Genomic DNA, 22,536 nt, shown 5'->3' with positions numbered 1-22,536 from the left:
ATATATATATATATATATATATATATATATATAGAGAGAGAGAGAGAGAGAGAGAGAGAGAGAGAGAGAGAGAGAGAGAGAGAGAGAGAGAGAGAGAGAGAGAGAGAGAGAGAGAGAGAGAGAGAGAGTGAGAGTGATGGTATGAAAACATGGAAATAATGATTTATTCAAAATTTGTGTAAACACAATTTTAATGAAAATTCAAGATATAAAATTAGAAGCTAATTCAAAATATTCATGAAGTCTAAAATGAATGAATGAATGAAAAAATGGAACAAAAACTGAAATTAAAGTAATATTTCAAAAATAAATAAATGGAAATAATATAAAATGACACACATTACAGCAGTAAATTAAAATGAAAACTGAAAATATAAAAATTAAAAGCCAATTCAAAATCTTTAATAATATCCACAATATATTGATCCTATGAAAACATGATTTATAAGATTAAAAAAGACAGAAACAAAATTTGAATTAAAACTTAAAATATAAAAATATATGCTAATTCAAAATATTAACAAAGTCTAAAATGAATGAATTAATAAATAATGTTTTATATCCATCTTGTGCTTCTGATAAAAAGCGTGGACAAAATGCATAAATGTGTCTCTGAAGCTAATTAGGGTAAGAAGCATGTTCTGTATTAAACAAACAGAATTGTTGTCATGTTGAGCATGACATTTGTTTTGGGTTTTTTTTGTGTTAGAGAAGATGATATTCTGGCTGTTTAATCTAGGATTTGTCTGATGAATATTTCATTGGTGCTTCCAGCTGTGAGTCGTTCAGCCAGCTGTCAATTCGTCTGATGTGTTTGTAGCACTATTTAATGCGTTTTACTCTCATAACAAGAGGCTCAAGAGATTGGAGAGGAGGCAGCGCGTCCCTAACAAACACATGAGCACTGTGGCTTCATCTGAAGATGCCTGGAGCTCATGTCACTCATGTGGAAGTGTTTTACATATGATGTTGATTTTCGATTGATTAGCATGAGGCAAAGTTCATGATGCAACACCATAGAAATGATTCAATATTGCATAGAATATTCAACTTTTTATTTAATTTAATCTACTTTATAAGGCTTGATTTGTGAATATATCTTAAAATAACATGTAATATAAATGAAAGTGAAGAAACAAATATTTCCATTATCACTTGAAAGAAAGCATCTAATACATTTTAAAGTATTTTAAAGTATAAAATACAAATAACAAAGTGCTTAGTAAATTAACAAAGTGACAATCAAAAAAAAAAAAAAAAAAATGTAGTCAAATAAAGGAAAGCTTAAAAAAAGAGATCATGTTTTGCAGTTAATGCAAGTTAATGCATTAACTAACATTAGAATCATTCAGGTTTGTTTAAATGCTAAATATGAAGCATAATATAAAGATTAAAAACATGGAGAAAACAATTTATATAAACAACCCTTCTATTTCTGTTATCACACTTTATTTTGATATGTTAAACAGTAATATATTTAAATGTGCCCAGCAAATTAAAGTTAAGAGGAAGCTCATTTTTTTATAATTACGTAAGAAATAATTAATCAAAAGGAGTCTAAATCCAAATAAATGTAATAGCAGATGCAACTTTTGATTTTTAACAATGTTATGCATGTCAAAATTTACATAAAGATGACTAAATGCTTTAGGAGCATTTTTTTTTTATTGTTAGATTGTTAACTAGTGTAGTAACTAATGTTAACAAATGGAAGATTACTGTAATGAAACTTACTTCACAACCGTTAAAAAGTACTGTCTATATGTGACCCTGGAGTACAAAAGCAGTCTTAAGGAGTTCAGGTGTATTTGTAGCAATAGCCAAAAAAAACCATTGTGTTTGTCAAAATTAACGATTTTTCTTTTATGCCAAAAATCATCAGGACATTAGATAAAGATCATGTTCTATGAAAAGATTTTGTACATTTTCATCCATAAATATATAAAAAAACGTAATTTTTGATTAGTTATATGCATTGCTAAGAACTTTAATTGGACAACGTTAAAGGTGCTTTTCTCAATATTTAGATTTTTTTGCTCCCTCAGATTCCAGATATTCAAATAGTTGCATCTCGGCCAAATATTGTTCAATCCTAACTAGACAAACAAGTTTGTTTTTGTTTTTTATGACTGGTTTTGTGGTCCAGGGTCACACAGTATGAATGTGGGTAGCATGAATAAAAGCTCAGATGCTCACAGGAAGTAAATTTATAAATAATAATTGTGTTTCCTGGAAATCAAACCTACAACCTTGTGCTGCTAACGCAGTGCTCCACCACTTGAGCCACAGGAACAAATTAGCAAGTCATCCATGTGTTGCAGTTTTTCAAATGCTGTGAATTTATACATTTGTAAATTTGTTGTGCTTGTGCAGGTCCGGCTGCGGTTCTGGCCTATCTGCGAGCAGAGCTGCGCGGAGCAGAGCCCTGCAGACTGCTGAAGCTGATGGTGGTGGGTCCTCCACGGCAGGGGAAGAGCGCTCTGCTGGAGGGGCTGCAGACGGGCAAACCCTCATCCTTCATCAGCTCCGACCGCAGCGTCCAAACGTCCAGCTGGGATCTGGAGCGACCCGGAGGAGTGCTGAAGCCTGCTGTAAGCCCCAGTCCACACACACACACACACACACACACACACACACACACACACAATGGCTTCCATGTTTTATGGGGTTCATTCAATAGGTGCAATGGTCTTTCTACTGTACAAACTGTATTTTCTGTAGATTATTCCGTATGAATTATAAACTGTTTTCCTCAAAGGCACCAAAGTCAATCTCCTCACAAGGTCAAAAAACCTTTATTATTATCAATGTCCCCACAATGTAGGGAATACCAGGCACACACACTCACACACTCTCTCTCTCTCACACACACACGCACACACACACATACACACTCAAACTGTCTCAGACACACACACACACACACAGTAGCATATTCTCACACACACTCACACAACCACACACACACTCACTCTCTCTCACACACACAGACACAGACACACACACACACACACACACACACACACACACACTCATATCAGGGTTTCCGTGTGTCCTTTCACAAATTAAAGCATGACAAGTTTTGCTTATCTAAGGATATATGAACATTCTTAAATCAAGACACACTTACTTGAGATGCAAAATGAAAATACAAAGTCTTGTTTTCTTAGAAATGTATCATAATTAGGTGATTTCATGCTTATAACATCTGCCTTTATTTTTAATACATTTATCAGACAGTAAGGCTTTTAAAGCAACTGTATCTTGAATTCTGAATGCTTAGATATTTGTTCTGAAAAGCAAGACAAAAAATGATTAAGATCATCATGATCATAAGGTACAAAAAAAAAAATATATATATATATATATATATATATATGAAAAATATAATATTTATGTATTTAGCAAAATATATATACTGCATGTACATAAATATTCAGAACTGAATTATTACCAAATTAGTAATGAATAAAGTAATTAGTATGTTCAAAATTTTTGTTGCCATAAAAGTCAGTATATTTCTGCTTATTGGTGAGCGAAGAAACTGAAACAATGGACAAATTAAGTCATTTCAAGTGTGTGACTTCATCGTTTGGGCTTTTAATGGATTCCCAGTCCATTTGATTGTTGGCAGGGCGTTCCTTCACATGTGTTTGTCGCATAATGCTTTTCTCACAGGAAACGAACAGCTCTGATTGCTTTAACCCTGTAAACATGACAAGGCAAAAATAAGGCAGAAAAATCCTTCATAGCAAGTCTAAAAAAGCGAAACCATTAAAGTGCCAACGTTTTGACCTCAGGGTTTATGAATGAGTAGCAGCTCTGGTATTTCCAGCTGACCTTTGACCTCTAGCTCCGTTTGTGGCCTTACATGGTTTCTTAACATGAGTTAACAGTGTTTCCATTCTCATCATGAGTCCTGAGTCAGAGCCAGACATATAAAACCCAAGAGAGCGTCACACACACATTCACTGATGTCATACAGATATTTTCTCATAAACACGCAGACTGACCTCGTACACACATATCATGGACAGAAGTAAATGTACACACAGGCTGATGTTATAAAGCCCGAGAGATCTGGCTCCACCTCGAGCAGCTGTGCACACTTACTCCTCCACTGACTCACAGTGAGAACCTTTTTTGTGCTTTTTAACATTAGCTTGAGCAATGTCTACGGTTGTTTAAAAGAGAGGTTCAAGCGCAAATTAAGATTCTGTCATTATTTACTCACAATCAAATCTGCATTTCTTTAAATAAAAGTTAGAAGTATTTAGAAAAAAAAAGTAGATGGGGTCAGTTCTTTATTTCATATTGACATTGCTCAAAGTCGTTTTTGCCACAGAATATAAAAAGGTTTTTAAAATAAAAATTATAATAATTCTCACAATTATGACTTTTTTCTCAAAATTCTAAATTACTCCAAATTGTGAGGGGGGGGGGGGGACTCCTACTTCTAAATGACTTTGACAATTTCGAATTTATATTTCGCAATCTCTGACTTTGCATTTCGCAGTTGTTATTTTGCATCCGCCACAAAATAAATTAAATTGTGAATTTTTATATATGGCATTTCTGCTGGTACATCATTCAGTTCTGGATTTTTACCTCACAATTCTGATTTAAGAAAAAAAGGCTAAATTGTGAGGAATACATTTTAAATTGTGAGATAAACACTCTTTTGACTTACTTTCCAATTTCAAGTTTACTTCTCAGTTCTGCGATTTATATCTCACAATTCAGAGGAAAATAAATGTAAAAAATAATTTTAATATTTTAAGCTTCCATAGCTTTCCACAAGCTTCCATAGCTTCATAACAGGGCAAAATAAACCATTGTTTCACCTCCGCAACTATATAATTAGTCTGAAAATGCCTTGATGAAAGTGATGAAGTGATGTTGTTAATGTGTTGCATTTCTCCTGTTTATAGCTTGATTCAGTGTCCTTTAACGTATGGGACATTGGCGGCCCGGCCAGTATGTCGACGGTGAACCAGTGTTTCTTCACAGATAAGGCTCTGTATATGGTCATCTGGAATCTGGCTTTGGGAGAGGAAGCAGTGGCCAACCTGCAGTCCTGGCTGCTCAACATCGAGGTCCGTAAACAATATGAAACATAGACATTATGAAAATCTGAGAGCTTCTGAGCAGCTCCTACAGTCAGGAAGTCTCCATACTGGGTATTAGTGCTGATTGTACATATTTAGTACAGATTTCAATCAAAAAATTGTTTAATTGGCTTAAAGGGAATGGGTCATTTTAGGAAACATAAATGTTTTCCAATTTGATGTAGTTAATTATGCTAAATAGCATTTATTATTTATGTAATAGTTCAATAATAGTGGCATAATTTGGCATTGCAAAACAGTAACTTTTATTTATTGATTGATCTGATATACTGATTTAGTATTTACTCTATCTGTTATTTATGGAATAGTTTAATATTAATAAACAGCATTTTCTTTGCAAACTAAATCTATAATCTTTATTTATAAAATAGTGGAATAATACTGATTTGCATTTGCCATTGCAATCTAAACGAGTTTATTTATTGAATAATGATAATGATATTTTGCCATTCATTCATTTATTTGTTTATTTTATTTAATTGTTTAATAATAATAAAGACAAGCTTGCCATTGAAAACTACTCTGTCGTTATTGCTTATGTATATATTATTTATGAAAGCATTTGCCATTGCACACTAAACAAATGCAATTGCAAATTAAATTAATAGAACATAGTTTGCATTAACAAAATCAGAGTTGTTCATTACCATTTACTAGCCTAATTTAATGCTTTGTCAACTAAAATCTAAATATATCATGTATAAAGATAAAAAGACAAAATGCTATTCATATATATTCAAACTTATTTAAACATTTATAACATACATACAGTTTTTGCTAGCACAGCAAAGGCTAGTTGGAAATTTAGGCTGAGGTAAAAAAAAAAAAAAAAAATGTATGTATATGTATATATTAGGGGTGGCATGGTTCACTGAAAAAAATCCGAACCATTCGGTTCACCCCACACGGTTCGGCACGCACTGGGACCGCAGTTCAACTTAAATCTGACAAAGCATCTGTAATATGGTAACACGTAAAACAAACTGGGTTCAGCTAATATATGTTTCTGTTGATGGATGCGCATTCTGGATTCCAACACATTACAACAATAGTGATGAGAAAAAAAAAAGAAAAAAAAACCTGGACAAACACACATTACACACATTAAACAGCACACATTGATATGTATTTAATCTAAACACATTTAAGCTCTGCTTTTTAACATTTAAGAGCCAAAGGACGCTCACGCGCATGCAGTGAGAAGATTTATGCATGCGCTCATCTGAAGTGCGCAAACCCGCGCCTCAGAACGCGCGCAAATATAAGCTCTCTCTGAAGTATTGTGTTTAAATGGACAAATTCACACAAAAATTATGTTAAAATGCCCGTCTTGGTAAATATCTTACAGCAGACATAGCCAGCTGAATGTAGGCCTGTTGTATTGGTGCATTCTCTTAAAGTGACAGTCTTTGTATTAATCTAACAGCAAAGAAAACAAAGAAATCACTCACTGCTCTTGATTAAAAAGCTTTTATAACTTTAATAAAGAATAATATTTAATTTATACAGTCCAATATGCAATGCTGTTTTACATTTGATTACTTTATTCAATGTTTGTACCTAAAAACTTATGCTAGACCTGCCTAAAAAATAAATAAATTGAAAATCACTGTTTATTGTTTGTATCTTTACTCTATTGTATTTATTTGTGCTGTTGCTTGTAGTTGAATAGAACATTCTTCTACTTTTTTTTTATTAGAAAGTATAGTTTTTCCATAAACATAGCACATACCGAACTGTACCGAAAACCTTGACTCTAAAACCGTGAAACAAAGCGAACCGTGAAAAAGTTGAACCGTGCCACCCCTAATATATATATGTGTGTATATATATATGTGTATGTGTGTGTGTGTGTGTGTGTGTGTATCCTTCATAACTTAAGGACAAAAAAATCTACAGAGACACTACACATACAAACACAAAATGCTATTTTTATAAACAATAAAAAAAAAAAAAAAACTGGCACAAGCTTCTCATTAAGTCATGTTTTGATGGACACAAATGGCTCTTGTTTTATAGAAAGACCTGTGTAATGATTGTGTGAATGTGTTTGTGCTCCAGGCCCGTGCTCCTAACTCTGCTGTCATCGTCATCGGGACACATCTGGACCTCATAGACACTAAGTTTCGCATGGAGCGTGTTGCCACACTGAGGGCCTACATCCTGGCACTTTGCAGAACGCCCTCGGGCGCACGGGCCAGCGGATACCCCGACATCACCTGGAAACACCTACAGTTAGTGCCATTATCATTACTTCCGCTACACTGTACAAACCAAAAAAAAAAGTGTACAATTTATGGTAAAAAAAAGACAGTTGTGGTTGCCAGAATTTTACCTTAAAATACGGTAGCAACATTTGAGTTTTTTAGTTTTTTTTTTTACTTAAATGTGTATTTAAATACTGTTATTTAATTAACTGATATAATTTTAATATACCAACCTATTGAAATCTGTTTTGTACATTTGTAATACACCGATAAATTCATATGATGAACCAAAACACATCATGAGTAGCATTTAAATATTATTATTATATAGAAAGTGCACAGTGTCATTTATACAAAGACTAAACACCATCTTGTTAACGGACACAGTTTAATTTCCCATTTGCTTTGTCATGTCATAAATAATAAACACTTAAGTACTATAGTCACATTTTAGCTGAGCTCCCATACGTTTTTTTAAAGAGAATTATGGGCCATTATTCAAAGCATAAATCATAAGATATGTCTAACCTGTCATGGACATATTACTGTTAAACACATTTTCATCACAATATTAAGATGCGGTTATTTGTTTACTTTCAAATTATAAAAACATAAAAGATTTTATGTAAACCATGTGTTTTTAAAGAAACTCACACAATTCATACGCGTTTTTTCTTATTTGGAGAAAACTTTGACATTTTGGATGCAGTTTATTTTATTGTTATTTTCGCATGTTTATTATTTGCTGATGTGAAATGTAACGCAGGGAATTATGGGAATGTCAATTTAAAGTTATTCACTGTAAATTAAGTTCTTTTTCACTTCCAAAAACAGTAATGTTACCGTAAAATTACATGTAATGTCCAATACATTTTTTCACCAAGTGAACATATATTAGGGGAACTTTCCGTTAACCATTTAACAGGTTTTTACTGTAGATTTGTACAGTCTTTTACCGTTAAAACCACAGTAATTTTTTCCATTGTACTGTACTCAATGTTCAATCTGTTTTGGTGTTTGTTTGTGTGAATGTGTGGTCGTTTGGCAGTGAGGTGTCGTGTAAGACGCTGGAAGGCATGGACGGACTCAAGAGGCTGTTGTTTCAGGTCACTTGCTCCATGAAGGACGCCAGCAGCCCTGCAAGCTGTCGCAAACTAGTGGGAAGACTGGTTAGTGTTAGTTAAGACTGTATGTTTAGCAGGAATCACAGTTGTTTCTGTGAGGTAAGATGGAAAAACTGAAGTGAAATACTGTTGCTCCACCTCAAATCTTGAGTTTGCTTTTTTATTTATACATTAATCAGGGTTTTTTAATTATCCAAATTAACTTAAAATGAAGAAAAGCATGAGTGTGAGGAGACTATGCTGCAGTAGTAGGTGAATTATCCCTTGTATTTAGCTCTTTTTGGTGATTTATACAGATCCCCAAAAGTTACCTGACCCTTCAGGAGGCCATAAAAGCAGAACGTGTGAGGAGAGATGAAGCCGATGAGGTTCAGTACCTGACGGACTCAGAACTGGAGCAGATCATCGAGCAGAGTCCCGCCAGCGATATCAAAGATTATGAGGATCTGCAGACAGGTAGCGCAAAAAGAAATATTTATGAAATAGTTTTTTTTATTTTATTTTTATAAAAATGTATTTCTAAATAAAATGTAAATAATCTATATTAAATATTTTTAAATGCATATTAATATTTTTGTCCTTGTCAATTTTAACGGTTTAAAATATTTTGCACAAATATTTATTTATATACTTATTTACTATATGTATAAAATAGGATCTGCAGACAAGTGGTGCATAACTTGCTATGAAAATAATACCAAACATTACTTTATTTGTATTCTTAACTTATTTATTTTAAACTAATATTGAGGATTATTTAATTATTTGTAAGTTAGTTTTTGTTTGTTTGTTTAATAGGGCTTGCAGAGATGATGTGCATAACCTATTATAAAATTTATATGGTGTGTGTGTGTGTGACCCTGACCACAAAAGCAGTCATAATTCACTGGAGTAAATTTCAAGCAAAAGCCAAAAATACATTGTATGGGTCAAAATTATAGATTTTTCTTTTATGCAAAAAATCATTAGGATATTACGTAAAGATCATGTTCCAGAAATATATTTTGTAAATTTGTAAAATTACTGTATATGTATGAAGTATTGAATTCATTAGATTTTTAAGTTAAAAGAATAATTGCTTGAATATATATATATATATATATATATATATATATATAATATTCAAACTTAAAGATTTTTTAATATATTTTTCTAGTGTAAAACTTTACTGAATTTAGTTTTAATGTGTAATGTCATTTATAAAATTCGAAGCAAGTAGAAATCTAAGTCTTTATATGCAGTTGTTGTTGTTGTTTTTAATCATCCATTACTTTAGTTATGTAATCATTGATAATGTTTATATCTGTGCATCCCTAGTGTATTTCATTCCCAGTTCCTCACATTACAGTTGCTGTAATCTGATGTATTTCCAAGTGGAACAGGATTCAGTGGGATGAGCTGTTTTTTTTTTGTGAATCACACAGCGATCAGTTTCCTCATCGAGACCGGCACTATTCTGCATTTCTCAGACACCAGTCATGGCTTGTGTAAGCTCTACTTCCTGGACGCCGTGTGGTTGTCCGAGTGTTTGGAGCGGATCATCAACCTGAGGGGTTCGCGCTCGGTCGCTCGTAACGGGGTCATCAAGGCCGAGGACCTGCGCATGCTGCTGGTGGGCACCGGCTTCACCCAGCAAACAGAAGAACAGTACTTCCAGTTCCTGGCCAAGTTCGAGATCGCTCTGCCAGTCGCAAGCAGCAGGTAAAAACTACAGCTTTCTGTTCTTTGTAACGTCAATATATTTCTTAATTGGTGCTGTCAAACAATTAATTTTTTATAATATATAAAATAAATATAAAAATATGAATAAATATACACTGCGCGCGCACACATTATGTAAACAAAAACTTTTATTTGGATGTGATTAACCACCTGTCTTGGACGTGTATTTCAAGTCAGTTGTTATCATATGTAATGCTTGACTCAAGCCTGCAGTCTTCCATACCTGATTTTCCCAAATGAGTTCTTTCTTCTGTTCATAGTTATCTGTTGCCCCACCTTTTGCCCCCCAAACCTGCTCTGGACATCCACGGCTTTCGGCACCAGAGCAACAACGCCATCCAGCGGCATTTCAAGATGAGCTTTGTTCCTGCGGGATTCTGGGAGCGTTTTATAGCCAGGATGCTAATCAGTTTGAACCAGATGGACGTGCAGGTAAACACACACCCTGAGATGATAACCTAACCGAGCAATAAAGTCAGAATTGCAGTCATTGCAAGCTTAGAATTAGAGGCCACACGCTGGCAATGCTTCAGGCTGCGAGTCTACAGCAGCCTGTGAAACAACATGGTGAGATGCTTTGCAAGCTTTTGCAATCTAATTTCCCCCAAATATTTTCTAATGCATAAGGCTGTTAGGGGAAAATCTTATAGCCATTTTTCTGATCTTATTTATTTGTTCGGTTTTTTTTTTGGTTAACAAAATAATTATTTTCTTTGTAAAAATCATGTATTTATGATAACGACAAGGTTTTATAGTAGTAAATTCTATATTATATTAAATTATTATAATAATTATTTTTGTTAATGGTGATATTTAAAATTGTTATAATATTTTATTATACATTTTTTTAGTTTTTAATAAATAATACTAGTGATATAATACAAATATAAAATAACAGTCATAATAGTATGACTATAAAATCATATTATTATATATAAAAATAATTGATTATATTGTATTATAAATAAAAATCAACAATACATATTTTTGTGATTTATTTAGTGTGACTATTATTATTATATAATATTATATTATATTATATTATATTATATTATATAAAATCTAATCAAATCAATGAATTCCAATGACTGGATGCCATACAGGAAGTGAGAGGGTGTCAAATCAAACAACTTCCGCTGTTTGATATGAATCTGGCTACAAATCATTGTACAAGCCCAGTTTGGTGACAGCGCCACCTACTGGCCAGAGCGTGAACATTTTTGTCGCAAAAACCATTTATTTCTGAGGTCCCAGTTGTGCAATTTTGGACCAGTTTTTGTTTCACTTTTTCCTCTTTCAGTGTTGGTTGAAACGTCACCAAAATTGGTTCAGGTCAGACACAAACAAAGACAAAACCAAACGAATACAATTACTGGATTTTTTTTCTTCAGAAAAGCCTGAACAGTTTTGCCTGTCAATGACACCAAAAAGGAAGTTAGTCATTACCTTGGCAAATGGTTTGCGTATTGGCACAAAGTTTTTCTTTGTATCAACGCCACATTGCCCTGAGAACATCATGCACATTTCTAGTGCCATCTACTGGTCAAAAGTTATAAACCAGACAAATCTGCTCAGTGAGTCATTCAGTGTCCCATTGGAGTTTGGCCATGTAGCTGCCACTTGCTATTTTTATTTAGTTCTCAGGTGAAAGTGTTTTTATAGCTGATCAAAGTTCACATTTCTGGATTGTTTCAGTCGACTGATACTGATGACTGTCTTTGTAATTTTTCGTAATAGGCATTTGAGACCAAAAAGCCCATGAAGAACCAGAGGAGCCGCAGTACGGTGATCTACAGCTTTGCGGGGAACCAGCAGCGCAATCGCTGCAGCACTTTCCGCGTCCGGCGCAGTCAGACCATCTACTGGAAAGAAGGGCTGCTGGTCACCTTTGACGGCGGATACCTGAGGTTAGAAAGGGTTTGTTTTTATTTCTGAGAAATGTTGGTATTTAATGAATAAATGTATTTATCAACATTTTCCTTTGCTTCTTAATTCACCCATTGTCGTTAGTTAGCTAAAACTGTGTTTTTGTTATTTATATATAAAAATACAAAATATTAGATGAAAAACTTCCATTTAAATAAAAAATAGATATGTCGCTTTGACAGATGGCAGAAATAAAGTAATAAAAGTGAAAAAAGGGTTATCTTCTTTGAACTATTACAAAGTCACAGGATTCAGCTGTTCATTTGGCGATCAGTTTTCAACAACAGACTAAAAAAACAACTAAATATTACTAAATAAACAATAAGCAGTATTAATTGATGATAAACAATTTATAAATATAAATGAATTACTGTTTTATGGCATTTATGAGAAAATGCATGAATATTTATATTGAGTCTTGTTAAAAGGCTGAAAAATGAGTAAATTAATGAATTTATGATTAATAATAATACAAATAATAATAAGAATAATAATCCATTAAAAATTAACTGAAAAGATTTTAAAAAGCACATAACAAAATTACTAAAATTGTAATGAAAACTGAAAATATAAAAATAGAACTAATTCAAATATTACAAAAGCAATTACTACCGTATTTTTCGGACTATAAGTCGCATCAGTCCAAAAATATGTCATGATGAGGAAAAAAAAACATAAGTCGCACTGGACTATAAGTCGCATTTATTAAGAACCAAGAGAAAACATTACCGTCTCAAGCCCCGAGAGGGCGCTCTATACTGCTCAGTGTAGACTACAGGAGCACTGAGCAGCATCTCTGGCAGCATAGAGCGCCCTCTGGCGGCTGGAGACGGTAATGTTTTCTCTTAGTTCATTTCTCTTGGTTCATGTCAAATTAATTTTGATAAGTCGCACCTGACTATAAGTCGCAGGACCAGCCAAACTATGAAAAAAAAGTGCGACTTATAGTCCGGAAAATACGGTACAAGAAAAAAAAATGACACTGTTTTTCATCCACAGCATCGAGTCGTCCGACCTGAACTGGAAAAAGAAGAAAAGCGGGGGCATCAAGATTATCTGCCAGTCAGAGACGAGGGATTTCTCAGCAATGGCTTTCATCACGGATCACATTAACGCTCTCATAGAGCAGTGGTTTCCTGGTGAGGATATTATTCTGAATCAATACTGATATCTGGTGTATTAAATATGGGTGTAATACAGACGTTCCCAGTGCATGCATGAACTGATCTACCTTCAATGCACTGCAAGGCCCTTTGGAGCAAAGCACCTGGAAAATGTATAAAATGGCAGCAGCAGCAATAGGATACAACACAGGCAGAGATTACTTTTATTAATAATAATTCTTCCATGAATATATCTTGAGTATATTAGTATTTTTCCATGCATAGCGGTGGGCTATTTACATTGCAACTTGCAACATTAATACAGAATGGTGTGTGTCTGTGTGTGTGATTATCTAAATTGTTGGTTGAAATTAAAATGTTAACTAAGCAAGGCAAAATTTCTCAGTTAATATTGTTTATTTAGTTTGTTACCTGATGTACTAAAATAACTGAAATAAAAAGACATATATAAATAAATATAAAACTATAAAATATGCACAACAAAATTACTAAAAAATTAACTACAAAAAAAAAAAAAGACAAACAGAGGTCCAACAGAAATCAAAATGATTAAAATCATGTCATCAAGAGTGATAATATCTGGACAAACATCCTAAACCTGTCACTGTAGGGTATTAATGTGGACATGCAGCTGTTTGTTTTCTGTGCGGCGTTAATGTTGCACTGTGTGTCAGTGCAGAGCTGTTTCCCAGTATTAACACGCTGTCAGTCACAACACAGGTGCAGCACAAACACACGCTGAACTCTATAGATGGCCTCATGAGTCAGACTGTAGTTTATACAGCAGCTCTGATTGACTCATTAGTCCAGATGAAGCCTGTTAATTACAGCAGACGCATCAGCACACACCTGCTCCATTCAGCTGTTACAGATGTGACACTCAGCTCAGAGGTTTGTGGGTAAACAAACTCACTGCTTTGTGTGATTATTAACACATGCATGTGATGCTGATTGAATGCGTGTTCTAATCAGCCTTTGGAAACACTGAACATACACACAATATTTTTGTATTTGCTCAGAAATTATTTAAAAGGTGGTTTACTTATCCATTTACTTATTTATTTTTAACTATTTTTAATTTAAAGATTTATTTATTTTTCAGCCTTTTTGACAACACAATTTACAGCAGGATATTTATGTATTTGCTCAGGAATGCCCTGAAAGCATGATTTGTGTATTTATTTATTTGTTTTTAATAGTTTATTATTATTATTTCTGTTATTAATATTATAGCTTTATTTTATTTCTCAGCACTCAGTATACATCTTACTTATCAATTTGCTCAGAAATAACTTACATTTGTGATTTATTAATGTATTTATTATTTAATTTTATTATTATTATTATGATTATAGATTTGTTTTTATTGTTCAGCCTTCTGACAACACTGAATATACAGTTTTGATATTTATGTAATTAAGGAGTGGCTTAAAAGGGTGATTTGTGTATATTTGTTTGTTAGTATTATATATTGTATATTTTTTTATATACATATACTTGATATACATCTTAGTTATTCATTTGCTCAGAAATTACTTAAATTAATGATTTATGTATTTTTATCATAGTTTTTATATTTATTTTTCAGCTTTTTAACAACAAAATATACATCTCAATATTTATCTATTTGCTCAGGAAGTGCTTGCTTGTTGTTTATTTTTCAGCCTTTTGACAACACTATGTGTGTCTTCATGTATTTATGTGTGTATTATAAAAAAATAATTCTTTGTTTGCTATTACTATTAATTTATCAATTGTTTATTCTATTCTGGAACCATAATTTCAGCCGAACAGCTATTGTAGAAAAAGTGGATTCAGTTCAGTTTTTAAATCTATCGAGTCATTTTCATTTAAGCCTTGGTTAATGTATTTTAATATAAAGATGAACATCTGTGTAGATGTTTATGATAACATGCTCATGCTGCTCTCTCCCGTTCCAGCGCTGACGGGCAGTGAGAGCGACGGCTCTCGTCTCATTGAGCAGTATGCGCCTTGTCCGTACTGCAGCTCTGGACCCCGGCTGTCTGACCCACTGCCTCTGTCCAACTCCAGCCACAGCACCGTCCACTACTTCAACATGGAGGACTGTGTGCTGGCAGCTGTGGACAAGGAGCACATCAGCTGCCCCAACCACCCCAAACAGCCCGTCCCGCTACAGGAGCTGGTGCCCGAGCTCTTCATGACTGACTTCCCTTCACGGTATGACAACAGTTAGGCTTTTAACCTTCTAATGTATTTTATTCTACTTGTTTCTGTATGAAATGGTTTGTACAAAGTGAACAAAAAAAATCTAAATCACAGACTTAAAATATATATACATATATTAGATGCAGTAGAAATGAGAGTTGCTAAAATGTGGAAAATTTCCAGTAAATTTAGGAGATATTCCAGAAAAGTTTTTTTTTTTTTTCTGGACATTTTCCAACCCTTTGCAACCCTAGTAGTAATCTTTTGTTTGCATCTAGTTCCAATTAAAAAGAAAAAAAAAAAACTTTATTTCATCCTACCAATTTCTAGATTAAATGGTTTAATGTGACGCAAGAACCAGCAAAAAAATAATTAAATAAAACACCAAACATCACAGGATTCATCAAATTCAATTCTAAAGCTGATGTTATTGTGGTTTCCCCCCCAAAATGGTGTAATATCCTGGAGGCGCCTGCGCGATCACTTGCATTTTTCTTATAACAGTGGAAACATCTTGAAATATGTCATCATTTTTGCTCATAAATGTAAGAGTAGCACAACATTCGGAACTGCAAATGGTTACAATGTCAGCAAAACGTTGTACTTTTTTTAGAAAACAAACAGGATGCGCTTTCTTCTGTCTCTCTGAACCTTCACAAAAATAAACTGAAACTCCGCAAATACTTGCCTCACAGACATGATAAATATATCTAGAAAGTAGTGCTGAGTGGTAAGACCAAAAAATGTATATCATGGTATTCTTTAAAAGTATACTGGTTTCATGGTGTATGATTGTTTTTTTTTCATACATATAATTCCAAACAGTCAATAATCGACAGGTGCTTGGAAATGCTGTTTTGCACTCATTTATTGACGAGTCATATCATCAATATAAGACAAATAAACCTTTTTTTTTTTTTTTTTTTTTTTTTTTACTTTAAAACGAAATTATTCAAATCGAAAACAAAAATTCTTACGTTATGTAATCAGTAAAGATGCATTCCTCAAGGCACCTCCAAAGAGATGATCGCGTTAGGATCGTCAACTTCATCTTTGTGACACTGACGCATAAAGCTGTAGTTTATTCTTATATAATTCAAATATCTCCTTACTGTTTCCCCCCGACTCATTAATGGTAATTACTTTCACTGGGTCACCGTCCAAGCCGCTCTTGACCATCGCTGTAGCATGGTCTCATGTTGTTTCCACCAGAACAGAAAACCCATTTCATCACCATAATAATTGATGGATATCTACAATAAGGAGGAAGCCTATAACAAACCCGATGCCCGGCCCACGCCTGAGCTATGGCGAGAAAATTGTCCTGAAGCCATAAATAAGTCGGGGCCATCGTAAGCAGTGTCGGTTTTGTCTTAAAAGAGCAGTTTCCAAACCAAATTCAAATCCTTCAGTGATGTGATATGTTCTCTGTGTGTACAGTTGCAGCTTGTAAGCTACTTATTATTACTAAAACAAATGTGACCCTCGAGCACAAAACCTTACAAAACATCTTAAGTAGCACTGGTTTATTTGTGGCAATAGCCAATAAAACATTGTATGGGACAAAACTATCCATTTTTCTTTTATGCCAAAATTAGAAAAATTAGAATTTGCAATTAAATTAAATATTTATTTATAATTATAATTCTATTATAATTAAAATTAATTACTAATAATATTATTACCAATGCTACAATTTGTATTTGGTATACGTTTAGTTTTTTTATATATATAATGAAAGAACAAATAAACTAATAAAAATGACAAAGTAGCTCAAACATAAAAAAAATTAGCTCATTCATTCAGTAAAAACTAACACTGATTTCAGACTTAACAGATATTTGTGTTGATCAATAATCTCATCTTTTGAATAATCATTTATGAAGTATTTGCTGTCTTATCCAAAAACAGCCATTCTTTCATTATTATAAAGATTGACTTTTGTTTTTAAAAATGTTAAGCTGTTTTTACTCTGTTAAAAGTATTTGTTATGGAACATAATATTTTTTGGTTTGCATTCATCAAGGTACAAATCAGAAAATAAATCAAATTAGACTGACTGTATTATCCAAAAATAGGCATGATTATCATGATGATTAAACATAATGCTAAATTTCCAGGGAAAATACCTATATTGTGTTGAGATTTTGGTCACTCTGCGGATACACAAATGTCCCAGTTTTACCAAACCACGCACTTTGTGGTTTAAGAATAAGATGGAAAATTGCTGATGCAGTTGTTGGTCTAAATAAATAGTTTATCTGCGAGTAAACAAAACCTGCTGCTCACGTCAAAACAGGTTACTGCTCATTAGAGCTGCTCTTCACAACAGGCCTGTTATAAAGTCTCTTCAAAGAGAAAGTTGAAAGGTCACGATTTGCGAGTAAAGCTGTTTAGCTTGACCTTATCAGTATTTCCAAACTGTATTAAGAACATATTCCAGTAATTCTGTTGTTTTTCATCCTTACTGAAATCAAACCTTGCAAGTGACTGGTTTTGCTAAACTAATGACTCGATAGTCAGCACAAAAATACATAACACACACAAATATTATTATATTATATTATTATTATTATATTATTTATATATATTTTTTTTAATCAAGGCGAGGCAAGTTTATTTATATAGCACATTTCATACACAATGGTAATTTAAAGTGCTTTACATAAAATAAAATAAATAAAATAATTTAAAATAAATCACAACAATAAAACAAGGAATTCAATTCAGAAAATATTATTTAAAATTGATTTAAAAGGTTTAAAAAGAATTTAAAATGGTTAAGTTTTAAATTCAAGTTAAGAATTAAACATGTTATCTATTTATATGCTCAGATTGTTTATATACAAGTGTGATATATATATATATATATATATATATATATATATATATATATATATATATATATATATATATATATATATATATATATATATATACTTTAAAATGTATATAATTAATAATTTCTGTAGTTTTTCTTTTTGAAATAATGAATAAAGCATATGTACAATATTATAATATAAATATTAATATATATATATATATATATATATACATACATACACACACACACACACACACACACACACACGTTTGTTTTTGTGAAAAGTGGGGACATCCCATAGGCGTGATGTTTTTTATAATGTAGAAACTGTATATTCTATCGCCATTCACCAACCCTACATTCACCAACTTTGTACATTTTTACTTTCTCAAAAAAGCTCATTTTGTATGATTTATAAGCGTTTTGAAAAATGGGGACATGGGTTATGTCCTCATAAGTCACCCTCTCCTTGTAATACCTGTGTCATACCCATGTCATTATACAGAGTTGTGTCCTGATATGTCACAAAAATATGCCCACACACACACACAACAATATATATTTCAGTTTTTTCATGTAATTTTATTCTATTTCAGGTTTATATGAGTTCAATCAAAATGTTTTCACATTTTTTGCTAACAATGGCTGCACTGTCTGGCATCACAGTGTAAACCTTTTCAGATTATGAAACACTCGAGTTGAAAACAAAGGATTTACATGAGCTTCATCCCAACAGCCGTGTGACCCGGAGACATCTTTAATTATACAGGAGGGATGAATGATTTTACCAATTATTTATATGATTATGCAAACAGCATAATCCTCTTGGCTTGATTCCTTATAAATGAGTGTTTTTCCTGTTAATATCTTTGGCTCAAGTTTGTTTCACACACCCATAAAGAAGTGGTGAGGAAGGAGAGCACTGAAAGCATCTGTGTGTGCGATCAGCCATCGGAGGCGGTTCAAAGCACATGACAGATGAAATGACGTTCCCATATGGAGCTTTAATGGGAATGATTAGGAGTGACGGCTGACTAGATGGACTCGTTTTGCTTTGACATACTATGGCTTTGATTCACAGCAGCCACAAGAATGGAGCTGGAAAGAGAGAACAAATCTTTCGGCTATCTTGTCAGAAGACAGAAAGCATGTTTAGGTTGGGGTCGCTGAGAGAGTTTTTTTTTTTTAGAAGTGTCTAATGATTGTATTTATATACGTAATATTCACAGTACATGTACATTTTTCTAAACTGAGACTTATCATCTGAATAAATAAGTTTTACATTGATGTATGGTTTATTAGGATGGGACAATATTTGGCCGAGATACAACTATTTGAAAATCTGGAATCTGAGGGTGCAAAAAAAAATCGAAATATTGAGAAAATCACCTTTTAAAGTTGTTCAAATGAATTATTAGCAATGCATATTTCTAATCAAACATTAAGTTTTTATATATTTATGGTAAGAAACTTACAAAATATCTTCATGGAACATGATCTTCACTGAATATCCATTGGCATAAAACAAAAAAATCTATAATTTTGACCCATAGAATGTATTGTTGGCTATTGCTACAAATATAGCTCAGCGACTTAAGACTGGTTTTGGATGTGATTAATCATTTGACAACACTAATATATATATATATAATCTTTTTTTTTTTTCTAGCTGTAATTTATTTTTGTCTCAATTCTTGTTTTAGTAATTTTGGTACTCAAACATTTATTTGAATTGGCCTAATTATACATTTAATACATTTGATCATTTATAAATACATGTAATTTATTTCATATATAATAAATTATAATTGTTTGCATTTAATTTTCATTGAAGCCTCTTCTGCTGACCAAGGCTGCATTTCCAGTCTTCAGTGTCATAAGCAATCATTCTAATATGCTAATATGCTGATTTATTATCAATGCTGGAAACAGTGGTGATGCTTAATGTGTTATTTTTTTGGAACCTGGGATACATTTTTCATTAGTATTTGATTAATACAAAAAAGTTAAAAAGAACAGCATTTATTCAAAATGGAAATCCTACGTAATATGAGTCACACACAAACATAGTCATGTGTTCAGAGCATCTGTATGTGTGCGTTTCAGTTTGTTCCTGTTGAAGAGTGACCTGCAGTGGAGTGAAGATGCAGCAGATATCCTGGGACAGGGTGGCAGCGGCACCATCATCTACAGAGCCAAATACAGAAGCCATCCGGTGGCCATTAAACGCTTCCACTTCAAGAAATGCAAACAGCAGTCACTCAACAGCAGCACAGGTTCGTCACGCTCCTCTACTGCCCCTGCACTTCCTCCCAAACCAGCCTCTGTTATCTTTATATATCGTTGACCGCACTGGATCCGCTCGATGAGTGATCGGAGAGTCAGAGGCGATCGGTCGGTGTTCCTGCAGCCACATGTAAGGTCAGAGGTCAAAGCGCTGTCGTTCTACTCAAGTCTCGCAGTGGCTCTGACTTGATGGAATTTCCTGTTAACAGAGAAACATTAATCCTCACTGGATTTCTCCCGCTGTGCGTCTTTCTCCGATCCAAAACCTACTGAGCTGCAGAATTTAATGAGACTTGTGCTAAAATACCCCAGTGAGGAAACTTAATTCAAGAAAATTAATGTTATCGTCTTACACAGTTGCACAGTCTTATAAGTCAAAAATTATGATATTATACCCCCAAAAAAAAATAATGAATAAATAAGTGTAGAGATTGCCAAAGCACCCAATGGGATGAAAGTCCTGAATTCTGTTCTTTCAAATACATTTAAAATACTTTTTTTTTTTAACTTTTTTTTTTATACATGGATAACGGCAGTGCTTCGCAAGCTAGCGTCGACCTGCACATGCTTTTGAAATACATAATAATAATAGCAATAATAATAAACATTATTATTATGTCTATACATTTATGGATGGATGGAGGGAAGGATAGATCGATAATCCAATAAAAAAAGAATGAATGAATAAGGAAATAAATAAAAGTGATTAAAAAATAGAATGAAATATGGTAATGTGCCGGTTTAATGTCCGTTTTGAGTGCTATGAACATTAGACTTTATAAGCTGTGGTTTTACAGCAGCACATCCCATCGTAATGATTTTCTCTTGAGCTGTGTCACGCTCTGCTAGTTTCTGCCTTCCTCTGACCTTGACGGCCTCGCAACTCTTCTGTCTGCTTCCTTGATCCTGCGAACATCTCCCAACTATTTCTAAAGCGCAGTCTGTGTCATAATTCATACTGCCAGTGAGAGAGAGAGAGAGAGAGAGGACTGCAGAGCCTCACATCAGTCTGCTTCGTTTGCAGGATTGACTATTTCTCTGTCATCTGCATTCACTGCTGTTTGAATTGGCTTCTCAGCAGTTCCTGGTTTCACGTCTCCGCTTATTTATTCCCCTAACGCACATTCTAGAGCTTTCTTTACTATAAAGACGGCTACTAAATCAAGACATTTACTTTTGGCACAAAGTGCATCTTCCTCACGAATTCCAGATGTTTCTTGTTCAAAGATTGCGGTGTTTTGTCGAGTGCAGTCATGTACTGGTGGTTTATGGTCTGTAAAGCCATGCCCTATGGTAACTAACAGCAACAGCAGCATGCATCTGCCCTTTAGAAGCTTCTAGAATCCTCATTTAGCTTTTGTTCTAAAGTTCTAAATAAAAATTATTAATATTATTATATATGCAGTACTGTGTTTACTGTACTTAAAACATAATAGTCAATGCTTTTGAGCTTCTGGCAACAAATAAATCAAATTAAAATATGTGAATAAAATATTTCATGAAACAGTTTATTTATTTGCTGAATAAAAAAATATAAAATAATTTTTGTATTTTTTTGTTTATCTGTTCCCAAAAGGGCAGAAACTTCTAGAGTATTGACTATTATGGTATGCAATAATATTTTGTTTTCCTTTTTCTTTCCTTTTCCATATTTGCTACTGTATAATAAAAAATAGGCCAGAGGTGGTTTTTGTATATGGATTGATTTCTCTGGATGTGTCCGGCAGCAAACACTGTGAGGTTAAAAGAGCAATGGTCAAGGATTAGGCTTTACGTAACACAGACTGACCGCTCTCATTAAGCACTGTAATAAAAAACAAAAAAAAACATCCAGCCCGAGACCTCAAAGAGGAAACCCGTGACTGTTTCCTGACCTGAAAATAAATGTTCTGATTTACAGCTGCAGGGTTTCTACTGGCTCAGGTTACTCACATGTACTAAAACAGAGCTGGTCTGGGGTCAGCGGCTGCTGCTGTAAACTCTTAATGAGCACCGCTGCAGCTCTTG

General features: G+C 33.5%; 1 protein-coding gene across 2 annotated transcripts in view; it reads left to right on the top strand.

The window, feature by feature from the left end:
- Positions 1-22,536, top strand: part of lrrk1 (leucine-rich repeat kinase 1) — a 78,130-nt gene that overhangs the window by 33,496 nt on the left and 22,098 nt on the right. For both annotated transcript variants that reach the window (XM_026267017.1, XM_026267018.1), the window contains 11 exons: positions 2,374-2,591; positions 4,932-5,096; positions 7,191-7,363; positions 8,385-8,505; positions 8,757-8,916; positions 9,885-10,161; positions 10,443-10,614; positions 11,920-12,089; positions 13,108-13,247; positions 15,173-15,431; positions 20,350-20,519. In XM_026267017.1, coding sequence (XP_026122802.1) covers positions 2,374-2,591; positions 4,932-5,096; positions 7,191-7,363; positions 8,385-8,505; positions 8,757-8,916; positions 9,885-10,161; positions 10,443-10,614; positions 11,920-12,089; positions 13,108-13,247; positions 15,173-15,431; positions 20,350-20,519 — 2,025 coding nt within the window. The remainder of the gene's footprint in view (positions 1-2,373; positions 2,592-4,931; positions 5,097-7,190; positions 7,364-8,384; positions 8,506-8,756; positions 8,917-9,884; positions 10,162-10,442; positions 10,615-11,919; positions 12,090-13,107; positions 13,248-15,172; positions 15,432-20,349; positions 20,520-22,536) is intronic.

The sequence above is a fragment of the Carassius auratus genome, chromosome 7 (assembly GCF_003368295.1).
Source record: "Carassius auratus strain Wakin chromosome 7, ASM336829v1, whole genome shotgun sequence".
NCBI classification, from domain to species: Eukaryota; Metazoa; Chordata; class Actinopteri; order Cypriniformes; family Cyprinidae; genus Carassius; species Carassius auratus.
The sequence above is the reverse complement of the archived record's forward strand: the minus strand, read 5'-3'. Positions and strand labels throughout refer to the sequence as shown.